The following is a 12,148-nucleotide window of genomic DNA, read 5'->3' as shown; positions in this document are numbered from 1 at the left end:
TTTTTTAAGAACGGTATTTCCCACAACCTGTTTCCCTCTTACCAGTAGCTTTAAGAAGGTAGATTCAGCCATCTTGTTCTTCACTAAAAGAACTTTTTAACTCGCACAGAAGGAAAAAAGGGTAAGTGGGGTAAGTGATAGGCCAAGAAGTCTGTGCAGAATACTCCAGTAAAACCCTTGCCCTGAGAGCTGCCACTTCTCTCTCTGCCCGTGGCCTCCAAGCTGGCCCCCGCCCCCCTCCCTGGACGTGCCTTCTCCCCATTTCGGGCCCCTCCTCCCCAGTGTGTCCGGCCGGCAGTGTACTCACTTGGGTCTTGTTTGCCTTGGGCTGTCGCCAGCTAATCCACTTTCACATCTTGGCTTGATCTCAGATTTGCTTTCTCCTTCCACCAAAATTTTTAAAAACAGAATTCAGATTTGTGCTGGGCTGCCTTCCCGCAGTGCCTCTTGCCAGCTCTCAGAGCCTGACCGGGAATTTGCCTTGAGAGGTCTGAAGACTCTTCTGGGGCAGAATCACACTCCCACCAAGGCTGCTATATGACTCACAAGTACTTGCTATCAAAGACTCTGCGACAGGCATTAATACTTGGAAGGTATCTTTCCCATTTGCCATATGCCAGCCCCGGAGATGCTGGACTGGCCTACAGAACCTCTCTGTAATTTACTTTGCTGTGGATTTTCTGGGGCTGGGGCGGGATGGTGTAGAGGCAGCTGGAGAAGAAGCCAATAACAATTGTGTTTGCTACAAAGTTCTGGAAGCTGAACTATCAGGGTTACTACAAAAGCACTATGTTCTTAATCCCATTGAACAGGCAGGAGAGTGACTTGGGTTTGAGTCTGAGGTCTGCCATGAACTGGCTTTGTGACTCTGAGCAAGTCACTTTGTTCCCTTTAAACAGGATGGAGACAGAGGGCTAGAGGATCTCTCAGGTTCCATTCTTCCCTGAGCCTCTATGCTTCCAAATTCCAAACTTCCAAGTCAAATCTGGCCTCTGGCCACCCCTGCAGCTATCACACAGAGATCTAATCTACTGGCAAATCACCTTTTGCAATTTCCTTATTTCTGGAACATATACTTGCACAGTGCCGCCACTAGAAACCAAGAGATTTGTGCGGCACGGTGCTCTGAGGTTTCCTGTGATCTGCCTGTGTGCAGCAAACTGTCCATCGGCTGCTGTGTGTTATGAAGCTTATTTGCTTTTTCAGTTGATTGGTAACGTTAAAGGTGGGCCTCTCCAGGGAGGTTTTCAAGCTCTGGAGTGTAAGTCAAATGTTAAGTAAAATAATGCTGTCATGAGAGATTTTGTCCCACGAACCTCAGTTGTGTTTTTCACACTGTTGGGCTGTGTGTGATGCTGGAAGCCAGTCATTTATTTGAGCAACTTTTCATTTAGAGGAAAACAGGTGATCTCAACTCCTTGCACTTTAAAGACTCGTTCTGAAAAGCCAGCACATTTGTCCTGTGTTGAATGTTGCTCAGGAGAGGATGGATTTGGGCTTCTGGGTGGTGATAGAGCAGCCACAGGGAGGAGGACCGGGGAATCCTCTGCTTTTTGTTGCTCCCTGCTGCCACCTCTCCCGCCCACCATGGATCAAAGTAACAAAGAGACCACACTAGGAAAAAAAGTTATTTTCAAACCTAGTCCTGAACTTGGATTATTCAGAAAACTAAAAAAAAAAAAATCATAATTTGGGTTTAAAACTTTAAAGTGGAGATGGCATTTTTCCTACTTTGGAGTGACTACCAAGTTCTTGAGAAAATCAGAATGCCTCTACCTGGGATTCATACAGCAACTCCAACCCACTGTACTGTTAGGCGTGGGGTACGACTGAGACTCAAGATTACAGTTTGTGAAGTCCAAGTTTAGGTTTCAGATATATCCACTCCAAACCCCGGGAACGAGGAGTACAATTATATACTCTTCAAAGGTATTTATTTAAGGATTAGAAAGTGCTTTGTTCCTAGATGGGAGGCAACATAAACCTCTCCCACTAAGAAACATTTTAGGGCCCTGAGACAAAGGGCAGAGTAACAGAAGTGCTGAGGAATCTCTCCTGGAGACGCATCACGTTTTCTTTTTCTAGCTTTTAACACAGTGCATTTAATAGGCTGGATCTCCAGCAGATGGGTCACCTGCTCAGGCCCCACGGCTAAATGTCACACGCTGTCACAATCTCATTCTGGAGATTCAACCTTGGGGGGCCAATCTTGATTTTTTTTTTAAATGATGATCAGTAACTTTATTTTTTTATTATCTCATACATTTATTTTTACGGTCAAGTACTTCCTTACATATGCGCTGAGTTGTCCATTAAATTCTTTTGGATACATTTTTAGTAGATTTGTATTACACTGTCTTATTTGGATATATCTGAAGGTAAATTCAAAACCAACCCAACCAACCAAACAAACAAACAAAACAAAACTCTGGTTTTTCTCCAACCAGAAAACATACCAGTGGTTTCTCTGTGTTCTCTCAAATACCAAATCATATGTTGTAATATATTTTATAATATATCTATTAGCTATTGTTTTGGGTTATTTATACCTTCTTCTATATTAACACAGATATGGGAGTTAAAAAAGCATGTCTTCTTTTATAATTTTATTTAATCTAATATAACTAAAATAGTAGCAACAAAATAGAGGTCATTCACCCAAATATATCATGAAATTGTGTATATTATATACACACAAAATATCTAGGGATAAGGCTCAAAACGCATTTTTCTCTTTATAACAAGTTATATCCTGCTGGTGTGTTGCATCATCTTGATGGTTTTTAAGAATTTGTTAAGTGAAAAATATTACATCGTGTGAACTGATAGGATTTTTATTAGTCCTAACACTGTTGAGCTTCCACATCTCCAGATGTTTGGTTTTTCTCCTTAGTGGCGAAAGCCAGTGATCTGTAGGCCCTTAAAACTCCAGGGAGCACGCTGTCTATTTTCTCTCACGCCAGTCACCTATAGTCACCCGGACAGCGACCTACCCACCGCATGTCTCCTCTGCTTCATACCCTCTTTCACACAGGATCTTGGCTAGTCCTTCAAAATCCCAGGAAGCTGAAACCACTGCCTTCACTGTACAGACTTGGAGACTGAGGCATGAAATGATTAAATGACCCACTCAAGGTCCTGCAGCTGGTGAACAACCAGGGACTGAATCCATGCCTGGTCCCCAAACCCATCCCCTTCCTCTGTGCAGCAGACGCCTTTGCAGCCCACTCAGATCCTCTTTCCTGCTGTGGTTCCCATGCCCCAGCTCTTGTGCATGTTGGCTGCTAACAGCTCACAGCTATCACAAAAGGCCAGGCCCCTTGCCCGAAGGTGGGGCAAACTCTGGGTGCAATTCACGCTCCAGGTCCAGGAGGGATCAGACTGAGCTAGACTCCAGCTGAAACCACATGCACATTTGCTTTAGCTCCTTCTGCACCGGCCCCTGTTTCTTGCCCCTTTTCCTGAAAGCACACCCTTAATAAACTACATGCATAGGAATCACGGTCTCAGACTCTGCTTCTAGGGAATGGGACCCAGTTTGCTCTCCTTCCTCCCAAGAAGCTCTATATCCATCCTTATTCTCTGGAGGGTTTTTCTATTTAGGAGCCCATTTAAATGAAGAGATTCTATTTTTTCCCCTCCATCATCTGTCCCCCGATCAACACTAATCTTTACAAGGAAACTAATTTCTTACATTTAATTTGAGTTCTTCCAATTGCAGCATTAGCCCACTTTTTCTTACAAGAAAAACCTAGAAGCTTTTTATCTCTGATGCTATTAGCAGAAGACTAGGGATGCCATCCTTTCTCTTTCTGGTTATTTACCTTTCCTCCCTATTAGACAATAAGCCAAAGGATGGCAGGGCCTTGTTTCATTCAATGCTGTACTCTCAGCATGGAGAGCAACACCTGCTGTGGAGTAAGTGGGCCCTCAACACAGAGCATGTATGAAGAGAGATGGCATAGGCCAACTATGGGGGACCTTTGGTGAGGTTGGGACCTCACCAAAGCATGGGCTGGACCCTCTTGGACTACAGCCCTTGCACCTAGTGGCCTGCTTTGTGCTCCCAGAGTGCATGTGTCAGGATTACCAGGTTCTGGTAAACCAGGTGAGGCTCTTTAGGAGTCTATTCCCAGAAGGCTTCTGCAGCCAGGCTGCCCTGCCCCTTGTTAGAGGCATCACGTTACTGCAGTTACTCAGTAACGTGATGCCTCTAACAAAGGATTCCTTGTAGGAATCCTTTGACTTTAGAGCGTTTCTTCCCACATGGTAAAACAAAATTTTGGTCATGACCCATTATATTGATTTGACAGTCGAGAGTTTAAAAACTTCTGAGTTAAATCCTGGGATCTCCAGGCTTCTCCAGGCATTTCCCGTCCCCCTTCAGCACACAGTCATTATCAGCCCACCTTGTACCTTAGATCACATTTGCTTGCTTTTGAAATCCCTCCTTAAAATCACAATCGGTCCTGGGATGTTCCAGCAGTGTTCTTTCCCTTATAATTTTTGCAGGGACTCGCACTCACAACTCAATTTCCCTGTCTCCAGCCAGTCTGGACATGTCTAGAAATTCATAGTGTATTTTGGATGAAGAGCATCCCTACTAGGAGGTGTTTGTAATGTTCAATTCAAAAAGCATTTATTGAACGTCTCCAGCATGCCTAGTCTAAATGGCAAATATTATACATGCACAGGGACTGTCACTGTTCAGATGGCTGCTTCTGCACCATTAGCTGGTAATTATTCAGCAGACATCCATCGTGTTCAACTACAAGACGCTTCTTCACTGCCACCTCATAACTCAGCCTTGCTTGACTAGAATTCTATAATTCTGGATGTCTTTGAAGTGTGGTTGCAAAGCTCCATCACTTAATACATGTATAAGCAAAAGAGTCTTTACGGTGGAATGCCCAGAGTAGTATGAGCCTACTCTGGACAGAATAGGAAGAGGCTCAGACCCAGATCTCTATAGAACAAAGTAAGCACATCCATTTGCCTTCAGGGAAATGACACTTTTACATGGGACAGGGGCAAGGTAGAACCTAATTATGCAGACCCATTTGAGAGATGAACAAAAGCAACTTTGGAGAAAGCTTATTCATGCCATTTACTGAGGCACCCGTGTTGGCTTTGTCGGCGTTTAATGCAGAATTAATAATATTAGACTGGTTCCTCATCAAGGGAGGATTTACCAGAAGCAATCCCAGCTTCTCTGTTATAGAGAAAAGTGGGGGAGTTCCCTTTCCTAAAAAGAAGAGTCAGACAAGGAGGGTTCCAAGTGTCAAAACCTGGGTGGGAAATGAGGAGGGGCCGGGCATTGGTCTTCTGTTCCCAACCTTGTCTTTTTAGCCAGAATTTGGATGAAGCCACAAAATGTATGTTTAGCCAATAATGCTGGGAAATGCAGCTGACATACTGGACAGAATAATTTATATTCAAAACATACTGGATTATGGATGGAACTAAACAAGAGAAAATCTAATAGATATTAAGTAGTCTGACACACAGGTTACTAAGTCACCTGCTGAATTAAGGGCAGTCCACAAAAACAGGCAAGGAGATTTTATGAGCCAGCACTGTACACCCTACTAGACACGGTGAACCTTCTTAGGGAGGAGGGCAGGCATAGTAGCTCTAGAACAAGGAGATGAATTTGCGTCGGTTAGATCACACCTAATGTGTGTATATACCATTCTGGAGGCCCCATTTTACACAGATCATTACACACTAGAGTAAACCAGAGGAAGGCAACCAGGATATGGAAGGGTCGGAAAACACATTAATACAAGGAATAGTTGGAGAAACTGAGGACTTCTAAACAAAGAAGATTAAGAGAAAAGACAATTGTCTTCAAATACCTAAAGCCTTAGGGGTTACCACTGGTCAAAGGTGATACAATCTGAGGATTAAAATGAAATACCTGGCAGTAATGGACCATAACCCATTGGATAATAAAATAAGCCATGAGCCAATGCTAACTACAAATAGCTACGTCTTAGATTCTAAGGGTTAGCAAATGGGAAGAGGAGTAAAGTTGCCCTATTGCAGACAAGTAAACTGATGCTCCATCCCTTTAGGTCTAATAAAGAAAAAAAACCTACTGCCAGTTAACGAACCAAGGACCCAGAGGGCAGAACTCTACTCAAGAACTTCCGAAGATCCTCAGTCTGCTTAATAATTGTGCACTTTTTTTTTTTTTTTTGTGGACGTGGGCCTCTCACTGTTGTGGCCTCTCCCGTTGCGGAGCACAGGCTCTGGACGCGCAGGCTCAGCGGCCATGGCTCACGGGCCCAGCCGCTCCGTGGCATGTGGGATCTTCCCGGACCGGGGCATGAACCCGTGTCCCCTGCATCGGCAGGCGGACTCTCAACCACTGCGCCACCAGGGAAGCCCAATAATTGTGCACTCTTATTCACAGTATCTAATTTTCTGTTTCCCCTCTAATAAGGATGGAAAGTTAACCTTTACTGAATGTCTAATAGATGCCAACTAATTATATTTTACTTAACCTTCCCAAGGACTCAGTGAGATGGGTATTTGTTTTACAGGTCGGGGAATTAAGGTGCAGTAACTCAGGCAATGTGACACAGAGGGTGAGTGCCAGAGCTGGATTTGAATCCAGGTGTGTCCAAACTCCTTCCACCCCACCCCAGCGCACAGAGGACACACAAGGGGATTGCAGAGGGGCCTTGGGGCCCCACAGCTCCTCAAGGTCATCTGTCATGGCCCTTTAAGGGTTACATTTACCATCTACCCAGCCCACAGTGCTACGACTCTCACTCCTCTGGATTAGAAGAGGAAGACTGGGGCCTTTCCTAGAAACTCACCAATAAAATGACCCTGATCCCTGTGAGGTGCCTCTGCCCCATTCCCTCCCCACAGCCACCCTGTTTGCCCTTCTGCTGAATGTGGCTCAGCCTACCTGAATCAACCCACTTGCTCTTTCTCTTCTTCAGAGTCTGTTCACCTGACCACTTGGAAACCAATGGAGACCAGTTTCCTGGTCTTCAGGTATAGATAGGGGGAAATTTAACTTTGTTGATAACATCTATGAATTCAAAGATACCAATAAATGGTTTCTCTGATGAAGGACAGGGCAGGTCAAGGGAACACCTGGCTGTCCTGATCTCACTGCTCAGTGTCAGAAGAATAAGAACATTCTAACTGCAGTGCAAGGTCACAGACAGGCCCTCCCTTTATCTGACTATTTCTAAGCAATTTTCCAGGTTTCGTGTCAGAACACAGAATCTTTCTTCATCTCCCAACCCAATGCCCATGTTTCCCAAGGTCTGAGGAGGTAATTAAGGGTTAATGTTCCCAATAGGCCGGGAACATTACCTGCAGCTTTCTGCTTGCAAGTAAGGAAACTTCTAGGCTTCTTTAGCATATTTAAAAATACAATATTTGTATGTTTGGTTGCTTTCTGACCACCTGTTTTAGCTTCCTCTTCATGCTGGAGTTCTCTACCCCCCTGTTCATTCATTCCCCAAGTACTTCTTGAGCATCCATGTGTGTTATGTGCTGAGGGTACAGCCATGAAACAGACAGACACAACCCCGGCCCTCATCAGGGCTTAAGAGCCCGGCTATAGAGACATACATGAAACGAAAATTACACATATAAGGATTCACACTCAACAAAGCATCCACATGTGTCTACAGTATCCAGCACAGAGTTCGGCATGTGGTGGGTGCTTTTTCATGAATATGTGACTGACGTTTTTGTGGAATGTGCAGAAGGTCTGGCCAGCTGAGTTCACCTTAGCATTGGGAGCTCAAAGCTTTGACTTTAATAAGAGTGAGGGAAAAACATGACAGTGAATCAGGGAGACCTGGGTTCTGGTTCTTGCTTTTCCACTCACTACTAGGATTTTCTTAGACGAGTCATTCAGTCTTTCTGGGCGTCAGTTTCCTTACTTGTGGATAATGTGTAAGTACCAGGGTTCCTCATTAACAAAGAAATGCCTGCTGTCAGAGGCGTTCTATTCTAACCACACTCACCTTGCCAGAGGACAAGGAAAGCCTGGAGCCGAGGGCTTCCTAAGACAGCTGTCTCTGGCAGAGGTGTCTGTTTAAGGGCCGCGGGGAGGACAAAGCAGCAGCTGGAAGGGAGGCATCCCCCAGACCATGGAATTAATAGGCTACTATGTCTGAACATGGGAAACATGCACTTCACTTACCACCCACTGACTGTTTAAAAATAAACACTTTCATTCATAGGATACTCTAGGTTATAGTTCTAAACAACAGATCAGAGGAGAAAGTACAGAAATAGTTTTCTTTGTATGTTTTACAAGTAGAAAAAAACAATTTTCCATCCACTCTGACAGTCAAAAGTGGCTTAGAAACTTGAAGGCAGGACATCAAATAGAATTAATTACCTTGCATGTCCTTGCACACTAGTCTAGAGCATGATTTAGCACCATGATCTTAGGAAGTTTGGGGGGCATAGTCTTTTTTTTTTTTCCCAGTAAGAAAAAAATTAGGAAAAATCCTAATGAATGCAGATTATCTTTTAAAAATGCCCCTAACTTAGAAAACTAAAATGAAGCGAGGACACAGCCTGTTGCCTGAGGCTGAAGGACTAAGGCCAAAATACTAGGTCTAGAAACTAGGGCCAAATGGTCCTTGTAAACCCATACCTTTATTAATAAAATCCCTAGTATTAAGAAAATGATCATCTCAAACTCTTCCGACCCTGAGGTAAGCAAATGAGAGTAAGGTCAGAGACAGAACCTTCCCCGTCCCTGCTGCACATTCAGACCGCTGAATTCCTCCGCTAGCTTGAGCAAATGCACTGAGTCTTCACTACATTCTCCTTTCTTTGGCTCCCCATCAGAGCTCCTAACTTTTGCTTACTTGCTCCAAAATGTAAGCAAGCAAGTGACCAGGTTTTCTCCTGAGACAACTACATCCCTCCACGCCGCTTCAAATACCACTTCCTGGTCCTCTGCCCCTCAGGAACTGAGCCCCAATACTCTGGCCAGAGGAGGGCGTCATTTCCACCAGAGCCCCTTCGGATAGGAGGCCCCTTCCAACCAGCATCTCTTTGGCCATTTCCCAAATCACTGATCTTGGTCTAAATTTAGGTCTCTGGAAACTATCCCAGCCTCAGCTCCCTGAGTTCCAGCCTCCCAGAAGGCAGAGCAGCCCAGGCAGCGCTGGTGAGGCATCTCAGAAGGAGAGGAAACCCAGACTCACTCTCCACCCTCGCCAGTTCTGCTAAACTCTCGTGGCGTCAGAGGTCTGGCTGGCCGCCTCAATCTTCTGCCCCTCAGACGAGATCTCCGTGCTGTGACATACCTCCTCCAGCCCTGCTCCTTCCCCTTTGGCCGGCACAAAGAGACCACTGGCTCCTGAGGTCAGGCTCCACCATGGGAGAAATTCCTCTAGGGGTTAACTCTCCAGGGGTGGTTAAGCCAACAAGAAGTCTTGGGGGAAGGAAGGTTGGGGCACTGTCCTACCTTGTCACTGTCCACTGTGTTCTGAGAGGTCCTAGAGGCAATGGAGATGGTGTCTGGCTGGCTGCTCCCATCCCCCTGGCTGTCAACATCCTCCACTCCATCCCTGCAGGAAGAAGAGAAAAGCAACAGGGGTGGGGGTGGGGGGAGCGACTGTGGGCTTAGAGCACACAAGGGTTTCCAGCTGGGCTGGCGGAGCAGCGCCTTAGCACTTTCTAGCAGGGATGTGTCTAAAATTATTCCACGAAAGGAAGCAGCCCCATGTAATTTTCAATGATGTCACTTCTTGCGCTTAGCAAATACATAATCACTATGTTGATAACTGAACACAAAATGACTCCTCTCCATAACTCCTCTGGCCCACGGTGCAGAGTGGGCAGCTATTTACTTATTTTCACTAGGAATGGCTCTATAAAAGGCAGTAGGAAGAAGTATGTCCTGCTTAGAACCTAGGCTTCTCTCCAGCTGCCTGGGTCATCTGCAACAGTCCCAGAGTTCAGGGTATTCAAACAGATTTTCTGTATATGCTGTAACAGGGTGAGGGTGGTTTATAGCTGGCTTATAAAGAGAAGAGAACTGAGAAGATATTTTTTTGACCTGTGTTTCTTTTGCTCAAGAAAATGGGGTGGGACATCTTCTCCAGGGGCGTTTATCCTTGAGAAGGTCGGACCCTCAACTCCTGGGTCTGGAGGAGTTTATTGCCTTCATTTTGGTGGGTCTTGGTGATCTCATGCTTATTTATGATGATTTCTTATTAACACAGAAGACCAAGGTGTCTTCTCAAAGATAAGAGGACAGTCATAGATTCTGCAGCAGCTTTTGAGCCAGCTGTGCTCCTGAGTGTCTGATAAGATAGTCTCCTAAGTGCACTCCTGACGTTTGGACCCCTTCCTGGGCCCCTGGACCACACTGCTGTCCCATTCACATGCTCCCTCAACTCTCCAGCTTTAGAACTGGGTCCCAATCCTACACTGAACCCAAAGCTCTGGCCAACGGGGATTAGATGCCTGGGAACTGGTGAAGGCTGAAGGTTCTACGTCAGGAAAAACTGGAGATGTGGGCCAGGGGTTAGATAAACCAGCCCAGGAAGTGACAGCTCTTCCTATGGAGGTCTTTGTGAAAGTCACACCCCTGATACTGCTTATGGAGAAGTATAGCCTTAGGGGAAATGGGAACTCAGTGCCTGACAGTGTTACCACATGGGCAACATATCTCATATACCGAAGCTCAGAGTCTAAATAACTACAATCTGGAGTGTGAGTGTGTGTGGATACGTGTGTGCATGTGGGCATACATGGGATGCCAATGTACATACACTGGGTCTGCTAGTCATAAAAAGTGTTTTCTCCCACCCAGAACACTTCTAAGTCAATTGTTCTCTCACCACCATTTGTGGGCTTGGGAAATGCCAATTTATTTTAATAATATAAGCCACAGATTCATAGGAAGGAAAATCTGCTGTAGAAAGAAATTATGTGATGTATTTCAAAACCAAAAATAAAGGAGTTTCAGATCATCTGTTGTTTCAGATATCTGGACCAGTGCTCCCCACCATTTGTAGACAGTTGAGAGCTGGCTGTACGTTCTGCTTCCCACTATTCTGGCCCGTTGCAGGCCCTTCTGGTCCACACCAGATGAGGCCAGTTCTGGGGGACGTGGGGAGCCCATCCAGGAGTGTCGGTTGTATTACCCAAGCCAATCCACTCCTCTGTAAACTCTGTCCCCATATGCAGGGAGCCAAGCTAATGAAATAACACAATGCCTGGCTGTTCTCTGCAGAGACTGCCAAGGTTTCTCCCCTTCTCATCACAGGACAATGACCAAGAAAAGGTGTGAGGCATTTCCAAGATATGTCCATCCCATGTTCTAGAGATGCTCAAACTCTCCTACTATAGGAAAAAGGGGCTTTTTCTGCAGAGTAACCCTAGATAAGCTCACCTGAATATCCTTCCCACCATGGTCCTGGACCTTCAATTCCTTATAACTGTTTCCATTCTCTCTTCTTTATTGAAGTAGGGGCTTCCTACAGCAGGGTCTGTCTCTAGTGCTAAACTAAGTCTGCCCCTTACCTGGACTCTGGACAAAGGTAACTGAAATCAAAATAACCCCTCCCTAACACAGTCATAATTGTTCCTTCAGCACCGAGAGGGGTCCTTATCCTGGTCATGCTGGTCTTGGGGTTCTTGCCTCCTGGAGGAATCTCTCTCTACCTTAGCCACACCCTTCTTTTGGCTACCACCTCCCTTGGTGGCTCCCAAGCCTGTGTAGCCTGGTTGGCACCAAAGGGTCAACTAAAATCTCCTGAATTTAATCCATTCATGAATAGGAGAGGAGAGGACAGCCTGTTATCACCAACATCCATCACCTCCATAACTCTGTTTTTGTTTTTTCTTTTCCAAAACTGATATGAAGCTTTTATATGCTTTCTCTTGAAGTGCCCTCCAAAAGAGTCATTGTAGGTGTCTGTAACACGGAGACTTGAGAAAGAAATACTTAAGCAGTCATCCACTGGTCTTAGGAAAACTCAGATTCAGAAGGGCCCAGAGAGATGAAGGTATAAAAAATAAGTCCTCTTCTGCCACATCATATTGCTTATCTCAGATGAATGAAGACGAGGACTCTTGGGGCTTGCAGTAAGAGCTGCAGTGACAGCCCCACCATACCACGCCCACATCACAGTCCTTTGGC

General features: G+C 45.4%; 1 protein-coding gene across 11 annotated transcripts in view; it reads right to left on the bottom strand.

The window, feature by feature from the left end:
- Positions 1-12,148, bottom strand: part of KALRN (kalirin RhoGEF kinase) — a gene marked incomplete at both ends in the record, with an annotated part of 640,695 nt that overhangs the window by 195,202 nt on the left and 433,345 nt on the right. For all 11 annotated transcript variants that reach the window (XM_079705108.1, XM_079705114.1, XM_079705116.1 and 8 more), the window contains one exon: positions 9,464-9,566. In XM_079705108.1, coding sequence (XP_079561234.1) covers positions 9,464-9,566 — 103 coding nt within the window. The remainder of the gene's footprint in view (positions 1-9,463; positions 9,567-12,148) is intronic.

The sequence above is a fragment of the Hyperoodon ampullatus genome, assembly GCF_949752795.1.
Source record: "Hyperoodon ampullatus genome assembly, chromosome: 5".
Taxonomy (NCBI): domain Eukaryota; kingdom Metazoa; phylum Chordata; class Mammalia; order Artiodactyla; family Ziphiidae; genus Hyperoodon; species Hyperoodon ampullatus.
The sequence above is the reverse complement of the archived record's forward strand: the minus strand, read 5'-3'. Positions and strand labels throughout refer to the sequence as shown.